Source organism: Somniosus microcephalus, chromosome 17 (genome assembly GCF_052327205.1).
Source record: "Somniosus microcephalus isolate GS21.2 chromosome 17, FLI_Smic_1.0, whole genome shotgun sequence".
NCBI lineage: Eukaryota > Metazoa > Chordata > Chondrichthyes > Squaliformes > Somniosidae > Somniosus > Somniosus microcephalus.
Window position 1 is genome coordinate 63,711,398 of NC_141003.1, and position 16,002 is coordinate 63,727,399.

Genomic DNA, 16,002 nt, shown 5'->3' on the forward strand with positions numbered 1-16,002 from the left:
GGTGAGCCAGTCGAATGATGCAGCTGGATTCAGCCACTGCTGGGCTAGGCAGGTGATACATCAAGCAGGGTTCCTGCTAGAAACTTCATGTGTACAGGAAACTTTGTGCTATCCGGCACTGACGGGACCGAGCTGTTGTCGTCCCATCAAAACTGCCGGACAAACCAGCGCTAATGTTGAAACATACGGAGATTTTGAGCTCCGTATCTGGCAACAAACCCTGTTGCTTAGCAACAGCTTCTAAATAGTCGGCCATACCTTGCAAGCGTCTCTGTAGCTTAGCAACAGCTTCAGCGAGACCTTGCAGAGCCTGACTGGTGAAAAAAAGCAACGAAAAGAAAAAAGACCTAACGAAATAGCTCCTGATTTTTGCCGGTGGCTCGAGCATTCCGGACACTTAACCTCCGGATAAACCAAAGTTTCCTGTATCACTGTGGGTGGGACAGGATTGGACTCAGCAATGATGCCTCTGTAGTTGGGTTACCCATTGACACGGTCTAGCTCACATATGCAGAATGGGCATGTGAGAGAGGTACTGGAGGGTGCGAATGGAACTGTACTTGGCAAGCAGTCAGCAGCTGAGGGAGCGGAGGAGAGAAAATAAACCCTACTGGTGTAAATGAGGTGACATTGTTAAATGTACCTTACCCACACTGGCATTATGTAACAGTAACAGGAGAGGCTGTTTGCTAATGCAGAGTGGAGTAACTCTTAGCAGATTATTTTGCAAGTGAATAGTTAACACTGCATGTCCTACATCTAGCTCTCCCTCCCTCCATGCCTCCTTCCCTCCTTCTATCTATCCCTCCGTCCCTCCCTCTTTCCCTCTGTCTATCCATCCCTCCTGCTCTCTCTCTAGTCTAAAAATTAGAGCCAGACCTTTCAGGAGTGAAATTAGGAAACACTTCTACACACAAAGGTTATTAGAAGTTTGGAACTCTCTTCAACAAATGGCAATTGATGCTAGATCAATTGTTAATTTTAAATCGGAGATTGATAGCTTTTTGTTAACCAAAGCTATTAAGGGATATGGGGCAAAGACGGGTATGTGGAGTTAAATTGCAGATCAGCCATGATCTCATTGAATGGCAGAACAGGCTTGAGGGGCTGAATGGCCTCCTCCTGTTCCTACGTTCCTATCTATCCCTTCCTCTATCTATCCCTTCCTCTATCTATCCCTTCCTCTATCCCTCCCTCTATCTATCCCTCCCTTTCTTTATCCCTCCCTCCCTCCCACCATCCAAGCAGCAATTTCTTGTCTCTATTTGCTGTGTTTGGTGCTGCTGCCCTGGAGCTCGACAGCCAGTGGCCAGCACTGAGCATCTGTTCACCACAGGGTCAGCACCGGCAACACAGGAGATCGACTGGTCGTTAGAAAGCAAATGTATAATCTCAATAATGAGGGCAGGCCCTCGGGGAGTTAATCTAATCTTCGGTTTTCAGATGACTGGAAGCTTTGCTGGCACAGTTTGTGATATCAAAATCTCCCTCTCCTCTTGTAATGGGTTCTTGCCCACACTCACCCAGTTATCTCCTCTCCTGAAGACCCTGAGGCTCAAAGGGGCACGACTCCATGGCACTGGCTGCCCCCTGGTACCTCACCAGTTCTTTGTGTGTGAGCCGAGACTATGCATGTTGGCAGGCTGTTTGATCATGTGAAGCATCACAGCTGAGCATGGTCCTGACCTCACCCAACATCCACGCATGGGCTCTCTCCAGCAGGGGTCAGTGAATAAGTGCTCAGGGATGGGAGCTGAGGCCAACTGTAGCATCCCAACTGAGCCCAGCTAACCCAGGACAGATCGGGGCTGGAAGCTCCAAAGTTCTGCTTTGTCTATCAATACCACACCCTGGCGTACTTTTGGGAGCTTTTGGATTACAGCTTTTTAACTCCTCTGAAAGTTAATACGTTTCCTCGCTACAGTTCACGGGTATCGATGCTTTATTCGGTTTCCCCTGTTACTGTGCAGAGTCCCGGTACACTGTTGGGATTAACGCAGCACGTGTTCATCGTTCCTGAGTGCGTTAAGTAAGGTAATGAGGATGCAAACTAACATTGAGACCTATATTACTGCTTCAAACCTGCTGCTGAACAGCTATTTCAGGGCTGAGATTAAGCCTTAAGCAGCTTGGGTTGTAAACTGTCTCTGTGCCACTTCTAATTTCCCAGTTAGGTGTCAGTCTTGCTTATACAGCTGGATTTCACTGGTTATTGATGCTTGTTCCCGGTTGATTCTAACTGCTGAGTGAACCAGCAGGTGCTACAGTACAGTAATCGAGTGGCACCGAGACCAGGAACGGCTCAAACCATACTGCTGCTTACATTTTTATTTATGTGTCAGACATCAGCCTTTGTTTCCCCCAGACTAGACCTCTCCAAATCCCTTCTTTAGGCCTCCCTGGCCTCCTTAACAAACCCCAGCTCCTCCCAAACTCTACTATCTGCCCGTAGGCCTCCTTAACAAACCCCAGCTCCTCCCAAACTCTACTATCTGCCCATAGTCCTTCTTGCCCAGCACTCTGTACTCACCAGCTTCCATTGACTTCCATTCCTCAATCCACCCAATTCAACATCCTTGCTCTTGTTTACAATCTTTCCATGGCCTCCCCACCCTACTTCTGTAGCCTCCTCCAGTTATCTGTCCCAGCCCGTGTCCTTCTATTCTGCAGCTCTGTCCCCTTGTGCACCTTCCTTTCCCTCACCACCATTGAAGGCGGAGCCTTCAGTCATCTTCGGCCCAATCTCTAGGATTCCTCCTTAACTCTCTGCCTGCCTTCTTCCCTCCCCGCCTTTAAAAGCCTTCTCTAAACCTGATTATGCATTTAGTCACCTCTTCTGACCGTTCCACCATTCCTGCTCAGTGTCCGTTTCTCCTCGGTCAATCACCATGGGACATTCCTATGTTAAAGGTTGTGTGATGTTGGGGTGGGTGGCGAGTTTCTGCATTATTTCCATAACCAGTTCTACGTCATTCCTGGTCAGTCAGGCATGGCTTCTTATTTGGGTTTAATTTCCAAATGTGCTATGCAAATGAGAATGTAAATAAGAGTACAGTGTCTGCTGGGTGTATAATTCTGTTAATATTTGAAGCAGAGAAAGATACAGGACTATCGGGAGAGAGCGGGGCAGTGGGATTATTTTTGAACGGCCTCCTTCTGCACTGTAAGTTTCCATGTTTCTGTTCTTGGAGACTCCTGCAAGTTAGTGGGCTCGAATTTCATCGGGCCGTTGAGGCGGGATTGGAGGCGTGTGGGGGGTTAAAATCGCGAAATCGGGGGGCACGAACCCATCCCGCCCCCAACCCGCCTCCATGCCCGTTTCACAGGAGGCAGGTCCCCGACCTTTGCTGGGAGCCACCTCCCCAAGGCGGGAAGGGGATTAGTGCCAATTAACTGCCTGTTACCAGGTAGTTAACAGGCAGTTTTTAGCCTCATCCCTATTTTTATCCCTGAAGTGTGGGCTTCCCGACGGCTCCAAACCATGCCAAGTTAGCGAGGCGGACCGTCGGGCTGAAGGACTTGGAGGGTTCAAGATGTCCGGTGTTCAGGTGAGTGATGGGTGCATGAGTGCAGAGGTAAGTGTGTTTGGTGTGTGTAAAGTGTTTAAATAAGTTTTACTTACCTTTGCAGCCTTCCTTCAGGTCTCGGGAGTCCCTCATCTCACCGGCACAGAAAGCAGAATGGCCGCGAGCTGTCAAAATCTGCAGCATTCAGCTTTCTGTTCTGGAGAGATCTCTAAATCAGCCTGAGAGGAAGGAATTAACTTAGAGTACAGATTGTCAGTGTTTGACAGCTTCAAACAGTTGTCAAATGCTGATATTTCATCTGTCAAAAGCTCTTGACAGATGAAATGTCAATCTGTGACGTCACCTGTTGCCGGGTGGCCCTTAATTGGCCTGCTGAGCCCGCTGGACGGGCTCAACAAGGTCAATCAAGTGAAAATCACGTGGGTTGGCCACAACTCGATGGAGGCGGGAGTACAACCCCAAAAGTTGTAGTCCCGCCTCCTACACGCCTCCAATGATAAAATCCAGCCCCGTGTGTCTGGGCCTCCACTTTATCTGTGCTGCTATGGTTATGTCTGGGCATCATCTATTACATGTTTTCCGGCTGCCCACAACACTCAGAAATCTTCGTGCTTCTCTAATTCTGGCCTCTTGAGCATTCCCAGTTCTGTTTTAGGAAAGTACAAACTGGGACAGATTATTATAGTCCACCTGACCAGAGCCAAAGTTCAATAAATGTCATGTTCTATCTTTTGTTTCTTACACCCCTTTAAATCTTTCTCCATAGTACTATCCAGCTCTCTCTCAAATGTGCCAAAACTATCACCCTCCACTGTCCCCCCGGAAGTCTATCCCACACATTCCCCACTCTGTGTGAAGTTGTTAAATTTAAACTGTCTTATTTATTATTCGTTTATGGGATGTGGGTATCGCTGGCAAGGCCAGCATTTATTGCCCATCCCTAATTGTCCTTGAGAAGGTGGTGGTGAGCCGCCTTCTTGAACCGCTGCAGTCCGTGTGGTGAAGGTGCTCCCACAGTGCTGTTAGGTAGGGAGTTCCAGGATTTTGACCCAGCGACAATGAAGGATCAGCGATATACTTCTAAGTCAGGATGGTGTGTGACTTTGAGGGGAACTTGGAGGTGGTGGTGTTCCCATGCGCCTGCTGCCCTTGTCCTACTAGGTGGAAGAGGTCGCGGGTTTGGGAGGTGCTGCCGAAGAAGCCTTGGCAAGTTGCTGCAGTGCATCTTGTAGATGGTACACACTGCAGCCACGGTACGCCGGTGGTGGAGGGAGTGAATGTTTAAGGTGGTGGATGGTGTGCCAATCAAACGGGCTGCTTTGTCCTGGATGGTGTCGAGCTTCTTGAGTGTTGTTGGAGCTGCACTCATCCAGGCAAGTGGAGAGAATTCCATCACACTCCTGACTTATGCCTTGTAGATGATGGAAAGGCTTTGGGGAGTCAGGAGGTGAGACACTCGCCACAGAATACCTAGCTTCTGACCTGCTCTTGTTGCCACAGTATTTATGTGGCTGGTCCAGTTAAGTTTCTAGTCAATGGTGACTCCCAGGATGTTGATGGTTAGGCTCTCGCTTGTTGGAGATAGTCATTGCCTAGCACTTGTGTGGCGCGAATGTTACCTGCCACTTATCAGCCCAAGCCTGAACGTCGTCCAGGTCTTGTTGCATGCGGGCATGGACTGCTTCATTATCTGAGGAGTTGTGAATGGCACTGAACACTGTGCAGTCATCAGCGAACACCCCCATTTTCTGACCTTATGCTGGAGGGAAAGTCATTGATGAAGCAGCTGAAGATGGTTGGGCCTAGGGCACTGACCTGAGGAACTCCTGCCGCGATGTCCTGGGGCTGTGATGATTGACCTTCAACCACCACAACCATCTTCCTCTGTGCTAGGTATGACTCCAGCCAGTGAAAAGTTTTCCCCCGATTCCCATTGACTTCAGTTTTACTCGGGCTCCTTCGTGCCACACTCGGTCAAATGCTGCCTTGATGTCTAGGGCAGTCACTCTCACCTCATCTCTGGAATTCAGCTCCTTTGTCCATGTTTGGACCAAGGCTGTAGTGAGGTTTGGAGCCGAGTGGTTTTGGCGGAGCCCAAACTGGGCATCAGTGAGCAGGTTATTGGTGAGTAAGTGCCATTTGTTAGCACTGTCGATGACACCTTCCATCACTTTGCTGATGATTGAGAGTAGACTGAAGAGGAGGTAATTGGCCAGATTGGATTTGTCCTGCTTTTTGTGGACAGGACAAACCTGGGCAGTTTTCCACATTGTCGGATAGATGCCAGTGTTGTAGCTGTACTGGAACAGCTTGGCTATGTGAAGGAATAAGCCATATTTCAGAAAAATACACCATCCTATGATTTCTGACATTAATACATGAGAAACTGGGTTTAAAAATCTAAAATACCTCAGAGACACGAGCTGTAAACAGAAATACAGGCTTCTGAGATAAAGATCAGTTGTTTAACAAAGTTGTAAACATACAAGCTTTGAAATGGGAGTTAGTTAAATATACTAAAACAATGACCCTATTGAAATGGCAGTTTGGCGATTCCAGAGGGTCTGGAGTTTGGGAAAAACACAATGAAAAGACCCAAGTGAAGTTGAACAGAAACACAAACATTAAAAGAGGCATGTGCCTTTGAAAAGATGACATCAAGTAAAAGAAACACCTGCTGGTCAAATAGTTTTTATGTTAAACTTGGAAGACAGGAAACATAAGATTAAATATGCAACCAATTGAGATAGCTAGAAAACAAGTAAACACTCAGTCAAAGTGTCTTTAATTTATACATAGTAAATATGATACCAACAAGAACACTTTGACTTCAATAGATACACCAAGCAATTACATTGTGTTTGTATTGAACTTGGAGCAGTTGGGAGACTCGAAGTCTGTTAAACCAGCTAAAAGTAACATTAAGAATTGAATGGAAAATCTTCGATAAGAATGGCATCAAACAGAAATTGTTTTTATGATGGTTTTTGAAACACCTAAAGGTAGAGACATAATTATGCATGCAGCAGTTGAATTGACAGTGAGAATAGAAAGCATTCAACAGAGAGAATGAATAAGACAATTAGCTTACGTCAGCAGAGAACTTCAAAGAATAAACCACTGCAAAAAGTGTATAAAAGATAGACCTTTTCAAACAGAAAGTCAGAAGTCGCTGAACGGGCCAAGCGTTTCTCAACTTTACAGGCACCATCTGTAAGTTTTTAACTTTGAGTCTCGGGGATCAAACGGTACTATAATTTGATTTTGGTGGATAATCTGGATTTAGAAATAAGTAAGAAATGTAGAAATGTAATGAAGTTAAGATTTGAAAATAAGGATCTCTGAGAAATAAGAAATGTAAGCTATTTGTTTTTGAACTGTAATGTTGCAATGGACTCACCAGCTGTTAACTACATGTCGGTCCTTTAATAAATTTATATATTTTTAGAATTGTCTCAGAAAGTATTTCTGTATAATCTCGTGAACTCAAATCTCTGTACATTCTTTGGTGAAGAGTTGCAGAGTTCTGGGGGGTATTCCGGACCCTCATAATATCCAGAAGGTTACAGTCTAGTTAAACTTATTAAAAGTGCTATCTGGAGGACGGTAATATCTTCAGGTCGTTCCTTTCCTTTAGGGAGAGATAGCCTGAACCTTTAGACCCATTTAAGCGTCTTATAGAATTCGGCTATCTCTAACTTTAGTTGAAGGTGAACGTCTGGGGAGTGCACCTGATCTGATGTAGCCCGAACAGGGCTAGGACTTGTAATTATCCCTTCAGCTAGAGGCACGGCTAGTTCTGGAGCACAAGTCTTCAGCACGATAGCCGGGATGTTGTCGGGGATCATAGCCTTTGCTGTATCCAGTGTGCTCAGCCGTTTCTTGATATCACATGGAGTGAATCGAATTCGCTGAAGATTGGCTTCTGTGATGGTGGGGACCTCAGGAGGAGGCCAAGATGGATCATCCACTCGGCACTTCTGGCTGAAGATGGTTGCAAACGCTTCAGCCTCGTCTTTTGCACTCATGCTGGGCTCCACCATTATTGAGGATGGGGATATTCATGGAGCCTCCGCCTCCCGACTGTTCACCTCCCTCCTGAGTTTGAGTCCATGCCGTGGGCTGCACCATTTGTGGTTGTGACAAGTAATTTATTGGGGTTCAATTTATCTGCACCCCTTAGCTTCTTGAAACTTTCCATAAGGTCTCCTCTGAGCCGCCTTTTCTCCAGTGCAAATGTTCCCAGCAGCTCTTTGCCAGACTCAGGATAGTTAGACTTCAAAAAGACTCCCGTTAAGTTAGACATCCCGGATGATTCAACTTGCATTGAAACAATCTGAGGAAACAATCAAACCGTTGTCCTGACAGGCGACTGTAACAAAGAACCTACATGCTAGCCATAGATGTGGATTTTTCCACCTTCCCCAATAAAGAGAAACTTCAGACAATCTCTCCCAGAGCGCGATTACAAAAGTTAAAGTTGCTGCAATACTGGCTACCTCCCTCCCTCCGTCCTTAAAAATCTTACAGCTGCATGCACTTCCTGTCAAATTTTCCATTATAAATCCCTGTGTCCATATTTATAATGGAAACTGCCCCTGTAAACATGTCGCACCCTCCTGTCAGAGGTAGTGCTGTAGCACCTCAGTTTTGCATCTCCCAGTGAAATTTTTATACTCCAACCACCCCTGCTTCCTAACTTGTCATTAGCAATGCTATTTCTTCATCAATAATAATATAATATCAAGATATTATATAAAAATGGGGACTGAATTACCTTTGTGTGCCCTAGTCTAATTATCCCCTGTTCTCTAACCCACGTCTCCTGAAGACTGCACTTGATCTTGACTCCTAGTGTGCATTGCCACAGGAGATCAATTACTATTTATTACAAATCTTGTGTATTTGTGCATTTCCTGTTGTTACAATTTGTCCATACTTAACAATGAAGCTGCCGATGTAGACATTTAGAATGGAAATATGTAAACAGGTGCCTGTAACGGTGCAGTTGCAGGCTCTGGCCAGCAGATGGCGCTATGGGGTGAATTTCTGACGTCTCTCGCATAACTCAGTCACCATCTTGTATATAAAAAAAACTGATATTTGTCAACTGATTGTGGGCAATGTATTTAGTTCCCAAAAAATAAATCATAATATAGAGGTTTTTATGATCTGAAACAGGATGATCTGTCCCATCCAGTAATTTGTGTTTTATTTTTTATTCCTCCCCCACCCTATCTTCCAGACTGCTGCTGAGGAACAGGAGGTGACATCACAGAACAGATTGGCAGAGCTGGAGGAGGAGAAGGGAAGCCTGTTGTGGAGGACAATGGACTATGAGGAGGTCAAGACTGAAAATGGTAAATGGGTTTGTTTTAGAAAGGAGCTACAGATTCTTAAAACAGATGGATGACCATATAATCTGTATTTTGCAGATCTTGGTCGAGGGAGGTGTGTTGCTAGAACACTGGGAGAGCTCCCTGCTCTTCTAATAGTGCCATGGGATCTTTTATATCCAACCGAGTAGTAGGAGAGCATTTTGGTGTATGTGTGTGTTCTTTCCTCTTACCCACAGGAACACTGCAGGCTCTGAAAACATGCAGAGACCTGACTCTTGTGCGCGGCCTGACCCTTGTACCCGCTGTTGTACGTAGGTGTGAGAGCATTGTGGGGTTCTGGAATAAAATAAGCCATCGCAAAAATACCACTCGCGTGCGATACCGCAAAGCTCAGCACTCCACAATGAATCTCACGCATTTTTACACTTAATCTGATGAAGCACGATTTGCTGCCCAAGTATCTTACCTCACATACCTTACCTCCGGCCCCTTTAGTGCCTCGGTATATAGAACTGGGGGAGTCTGGTCTCTGTTTAAGTGTAGCGAATTGGGGTCTACCCTCTGTTTATGCAGGATTATAAATCCATGCATAGATGGGAATTGCTAGCGCTTTGAGGCACCGTTGTGTACTGTTCGGTTTGTTGCTCGGGTGCGGAAGTGTAGAGTGTCACTAAGAGCAGAAACCAAAACTGAAGAGATCCTCATTTGTGTTTCAACAGAACATCTGCGAGCCAGGATCGAAGAACTGGAACAACAGAGGGAGACTGTGGCATTGGCTCAGGACACTCAGGGGTGCATTCAGGTACTGACGTGAGACCAACTGTTTATCTTCAGGGGCCTCTTGGGGAGCATCATCTGTGCCTGGGCGTGAGCCATGAATTCACTGCTCCAGACAGTGTGATGGGCAGTACAGTTGGGAGAACAGTCTGCACCATCAGGAGACAGGAGCTGGCACAGGTACCTCAAAGTTTTCCCAGATAGATTAGGAGACTTGAAAAGAAAGAACTTCCAATTATATACCTTTTGCAAGCTCAGGACATCCCAAGTGCCTTGCAGCCAATGTAGTACTTTTGAAGTGCAGACATTGTTGTAAAGTAGGGAAACGCGGCAGTCAATTTGCGCACAGCAAGCTCCCACAAACAGTAGTGAGATAAATGACCAGATAATATTTTTTTAATGATGTTGGTTGAGATTTAAATACATTGGTCAGGATACCAGGGAGAACTTCCTTGCTCTCTTCGAAATAGTGTCATAGGATCTTTTATGGCCACCTGAGAGGGCAGATGGGGCCTTGGTTTAACAGCTCATCCAAAAGACAGCACCTCCAACAGTGCCGCACTCCCTCAGTGCTAGAGGGATGGGCTTTTGTAAGAGAGTTGGGGTACTAGAGTGCTGGACTTCAGTGGGAGAGTTGGGGTACTAGAGGGACGGACTTCAGTGGGAGAGTTGGGGTACTAGAGGGACGGACTTCAGTGGGAGAGTTGGGGTACTAGAGGGACGGACTTCAGTGGGAGAGTTGGGGTACTAGAGGGATGGACTTCAGTGGGAGAGTTGGGGTACTAGAGGGATGGGCTTTTGTAGGAGAGTTGGGGTACTAGAGGGATGGACTTCAGTGGGAGAGTTGGGGTACTAGAGGGTGGACTTCAATGAGAGAGTTAGGGTATGAAACAGATGAGCTTTGATGGACTGACCGGCCATTTCTCATCTTTGACTTTTCCTATGTTCCTGTGTAAACGGCCTGTTTCAACCTTCACCCCATTGGATTAGGCTGGATCGAAGACAGGTCGATATGAACGGTAGGGTTGTCATACCAGACTGCAACACCAATCCTTGGAGACTGACTTGTATGTTAAAGCAAGAAAAGAAATGCATTTAAAAAGAGCCTCATCACCTTGTCAGAACATCCCAAAGCCCTTCACACAATAAATACCCTTTGGAGCGCAGTCGCTGTTATGTAATCGATCATCAAACAAAAAGGAGGGGTGTCTAAAAATGGAACTCCGTGTCTGGTGCAGTGTGCCGTGTATAGGGGATCTGAGACGCTTCGAGCCTTAATGTACGAGTTAATAGGCTTTCAGTCAGAGAACATGGCATAAAATACACAGCTTGACTCAGTACTGCAGCTGGTTGAATCCCTCTCAGCTGATTAACACAGGGTTATTGGAGGTCGCTTTACTGCATCATAAGTGAGAACGATTTCATAACCTGCGCCTGCACGCAAACGGAGACGTGCGCACGCACAACACCATCTAAACTCTCCCAAGGGCTCTGCTGGTGAATGCTCCACTCAGTGTGGTTCTGAGCCATACAAACCAGGAGGTTCTAGATTCAATCCCTGGTCTGTGCTGTTAGGCGATCTCATTGGTGAGCTGCAATTGACTCCAGTGGCCCTGTGCTAAAGATGAGTTAAAATCAGTCTGGCATCCTGCTCCTACTTGGTACCCAGACTCTCAGTTGCACTGTGTAGACAGATTGAAGGGCAATGGTGTGACCAGTCCCAGTGGGGTGACCAGTCCCAGTGGGGTGACCAGTCCCAGTGGGGTGAGAGAGTCGATATTGACCCGCCATGCTTAAGATGTGGAGATTTCTCGTAAGTAGCGAAACCACGAATGAGTCATGTCAATCTCGTGGAGAGGTTTGTCTACTAGCCAATGTATATTGAAACACTTCTACGATTTCAACTGAAAATAACCAATCCTCAATGTGGAAAATTTCAGACTAGACTGTTTTGTGTCAAGCTTGCTCGCCTCCTTCTAGCTCCTCGCTGGGGTACGGTTCCATGGGCACAAGAGCCCTTTCATACCTCCTGTGAACCTAGAGGCTGAGTGACACCATGATATTCAAATGTATTGGGGGAATCATGGCTGAATCCCAACTGAGATCCACAGGTACACTCTCCAACATTGATCAAGAGCAAAGGGATACGGATCAAAGGTGGGTAAATGGAATTGAGGTACAGATCAACCATGATCGAATTGAATAGTGGAGCAGGTTTGAGGGGCTGAATGGCCTACTCATATTGCTGTGTTTGTCCCATGTCCTGCTTATTTGCTCCTTCCTCACCCAGTGCAGTGCAATGAGCCCAATTGCAGTGCCTGTATGGAGATCAGTTAACTCAGCGCAGACCAGGAACGATGGACCTTACTGGTCCGTTTAGCTGAGCACCACACTGGGCAGTACATTTTACTTATTACTTAGAATTACATTGCATTTGCAGCAGAGAAACAGGCCATTCGGCCCAACTGGTCTGTGCCGGTGTTTATGATCCACACGAGCCTCCTTCTACCACTCTTCATCTAACCCTATCAGCATAGCCTTCTATTCCCTTCTCCCTCATGTATTTGTCTAGCTCCCCCTTAAATGCATCTCTGCTATTCGCCTCAGCTACTTGTGGTAGCAAGTTCCACATTCTTGCCACTCTCTGAGAATTCTCCTGAATTCCTTTTTGGATTTATTAGTGATTATCTTATATTTATGACCCCAATTTTTGGTCTCCCCCACAAGTGAAAATATTTTCTCTACATCTACTCTATCAAACTCTTTCATAATCTTAAAGACCTCTATCAGGTCACCCCTCAGCCTTCTCCTTTCTAGAGAAAAGAGCCCCAGCCTGTTCAGTCTTTCTTTATAGTTATAACCTCTCCGTCTGGTATTCTTAAATTATATCAATTCTAATTAGAGAATTTGGCACCAGTTAGAGGGGAAAAAAAGTACAGAGAGCACAACTGAAGCTGGCTGAGGATACAGGGCCTCAGGGTTTTATAAGTTGGGGGAACTTGATTTTCTTTTTCTGTTGTATCTCTGCAAAAGCATTGAAGTTAATTATGACTTGTGCTTCTGTTCTTCTCTGTTTAGACTGGAGACACTGGCAGCAAATTATTGGATGCCACGGTACCGGACCAAGCAACCCAGTCTAGAGACATTTCACCTGGGGGTGCAGGTAATGATGATGGTTGGACCGGATTGGAGAAGTTATTAGCTGTGGTTGAAGAAGAAGGAAGGTAGCTATGGATAGGAAACATCACAGCATTATTTCTGCATGGAGTTCCCCTATAAGTTGTTACAGGTGAAAAAGGAAACCAGTCGTTGACCTGGAGCCTGAAATTTACACCGGTTCTGTTAGGCCAGGGTAGCAGCTAAACACCAAAACCGTGCTCCAGACCCTAGATTACCTGTAAGCGATGTGGCTGGAGGTCCGCTAGTATCAGTATAAACTCAGGTGTTACTTTATTTCATTGATAGGGATACCAGCTGGCCATCCAGAATGGGGATTTTACTTTGCAGGTCCTGGGGCAGATTCATTATTTAAACTTCATTAATTTTGGGCTTTCCCCCAGTTACTAATAGAATCATAAAATGATGCAGCACAGAAGGAGGCCATTCAGCCCACCGTGTCTGTGCCAGCTCTTTGAAAGAACTATCCAATTAGTCCCATTCCCATGCTCTTTTCCATAGCCCTGCACATTTTTCCTGTTCAAGTATTTATTGAATTCCCTTTTGAAAGTTACTATTGAATCTGCCACATTGGTGCAGTAGGGGGTTCTCTTCTGTGGCTGTGACTGTTGGGTTAAGTTAGAGGTAACTTTACTCTGTATCTAACTCATGCTGTACCTGCACTGGGAGTTTGATGGGACAGTGTAGAGGTGTTCCATTCTCCAGTATTGATAACCCTCACTTAGAGTACAAAGGGGTAGAAGTTATGCTGCAGCTATACAAAGCCCTGGTTAGACCACACCTGGAGTACTGTGAGCAGTTCTGGGCACCACACCTTAGGAAGGATATATTGGCATTGGAGGAAGTGCAGCTTAGGTTGACCAGAATGATACCTGAACTCCCAAGGGTTAAATTATGAGGAGAGATTACACAAATTAGGGTTGTATTCCCTCGAATTTAGAAGGTTAAGAGGTGATCTGATTGAAGTTTTCAAGATATTAAAGGGAACAGATAGGGTAGACAGTGAGAAACTATTTCCGCTGGTTGGGGAGTCTAGGACTAGGGGGCATAGTCTAAAAATTAGAGCCAGACCTTTCAGGAGTGAAATTAGGAAACACTTCTACACACAAAGGGTGGTAGAAGTTTGGCACACTCTTCCACAAATGGCAGTTAATGCTAGATCAATTGTTAATTTTAAATCTGAGGTTGATAGCTTTCTGTTAACCAAAGATATTAAGGGATATGGGCCAAAGACGGGTATATGGAGTTAGATCGCAGATCAGCCATGATCTCATTGAATGACGGAACAGGCTCGAGGAGCTCAATGGCCTACTCCTGTTCCTATGATGAATACAAAAATTCACTTAAACGAAACCATACTTTTGAAAAGGAAGGGAAAGAAATGTAAAGCAGAAGATACTCAGCAGGCCTCTCTGTATCTGAAACAGGAAAAAAGGGTTAAAGTTTTGTGTGAGCTTAGTTGTCAGAACACCCAACAAAATGTGTTTGTTTCTACATGTTGGGAGCATGGTGTAGAGGACCTCGGTGAGGGATTGTGAAAGTGGACAGGAGAGATGGGAATAATCGCTGAGACAGTTCACCTGACCTCTGTGTTAATAGGTTTAATTGAAGTGACCTGGAATAGACCCCTGGGTCAGCAGATTGATTAATCTTGAAATAACAGGAGGAAGGAGCCCGTTACCTGTAAGGAGACAGGATCAGAAGCAGTTTAATTTAGCCACTGACACAGTAATGCTTTCTCCAGCAGTTGATGTGCTCCTTCTCTTCTCTTCCTTCTGCTCTTTGAAAAAGAAAAAATCAAAAATTGCCCCCTCAAAGTCAGTCAAGACCCCAAATTCCGACTGGGAGAGGACAGAGGCAGACACTCACTGAGCAAGGAAGGTTAAAGAGAGTCAAGAATAACCCTTTCACTATTTGTACTCTCAATACCTTTCATAATTTTCAACTTTCCTGTACCCCTCTTCTCCTGCGCCCCTCTGTCCAACACAAAATTGGGTCGAGCCATTTCACAGGTGTCCCTGGCGGCCGCCTAAAGCAGCTGTTGGGTCCCTTAAACATGTAACTGAGGGGCTGAACACCTCTTTAGGTCCCCTTACAGATAGGCATCCGGCCCGCCCCTCGCAGGCGGGAGTCCGGCCTGCCCCTCGCAGGATTCTTAATCGGGTGCTGCGGCCTAAGCAGCGGCCAGCAACTAACAGTGAAGCTTAGTTGGGGTGCGTTGAGTGGCATGGCTGGGAGACTGGCGTTTTCCGAGTGCTGTGTGGCAGGCGGCATGGTTTTCAGGCTGGCAATGCCCATTAATGGGTAGAGATCAGAAAGCCGGGCTCTTCTTGCTGTAAGCAGTATGTAACAGTCACAAGCATCGCAGTGGAAGTTGGAATGCGTGTGCAAAAGTGTCTGAACTCACGAAGAAGGGTAGATAATAAATAATGGATGGAATGTTTGACTTTGGTTTGCAGGTCAGACAGACAAAATGGAGAATCTTCAGGAAATCCCTGAACCAGAACAAAAAGCAGCACAACTGACAGAATTTCAGGTACAGGAGCCTTTCAGGTACAGGAGCCCCTCGCTGTAACTCTCCCTATCTCGGCCTTGTCCCAGTGGACTGCAAATTTCCCTCATGGTACCTGCACTCATACAGCCTGTTCAATCGTCGTCATTTTTTTGCTCAATAAAAATTGGAATCATCCAGTAATTTAGATCAAACACCTTTGAATTAAGAGGAGTTGGTCGTACAGAGATTTACATAGTTTTGATATTGTCGGAGTTTCTGATTTTATGAGTTTCAGCTTGGCTCGGTTGGTAGCACTCTCATCTCTGAGATGTTTCAGAGAGACGTGCTATGTAAATACAAGTCTTGATGAGCTTCAGTTCTCTAAAGTTCAGCTTTGAATATCCAGCCATTGTTCATTTGAAGCTGCTATGGATGTGTCCTGATTGCTTCCACTCCCAGCCTTTTTGAACTTTTTTATTTAATCATTCTCGGGTTGTGGGCATTATTGGCAAGGCTGGCATTTATTGCCCATTCCTAATTGCCCTGAACTGGTGGAGGTGGTTTGATACAACTGAGTGTCTTGCTAGGCCACTTCAGAGAGCAGTTAATTGTCAAGGTGTCAAGGACTAGCATCACATGTAGGACAGACAAGGTAGGGGAGGTAGGTTCCCTTCCCTGCGGGACATTA

The 16,002-nt window shown here is 45.8% G+C and overlaps 1 protein-coding gene across 1 annotated transcript in view; it reads left to right on the forward strand.

Moving 5' to 3' along the window:
* The window catches only part of LOC147105795 (golgin subfamily B member 1-like), a 92,598-nt gene that overhangs the window by 40,277 nt on the left and 36,319 nt on the right, over nucleotides 1-16,002 (forward strand). Inside the window, exons 10-13 of the mRNA XM_086010554.1 lie at nucleotides 8,773-8,887; nucleotides 9,586-9,668; nucleotides 12,722-12,806; nucleotides 15,280-15,356. Coding sequence (XP_085866680.1) covers nucleotides 8,773-8,887; nucleotides 9,586-9,668; nucleotides 12,722-12,806; nucleotides 15,280-15,356 — 360 coding nt within the window. The remainder of the gene's footprint in view (nucleotides 1-8,772; nucleotides 8,888-9,585; nucleotides 9,669-12,721; nucleotides 12,807-15,279; nucleotides 15,357-16,002) is intronic.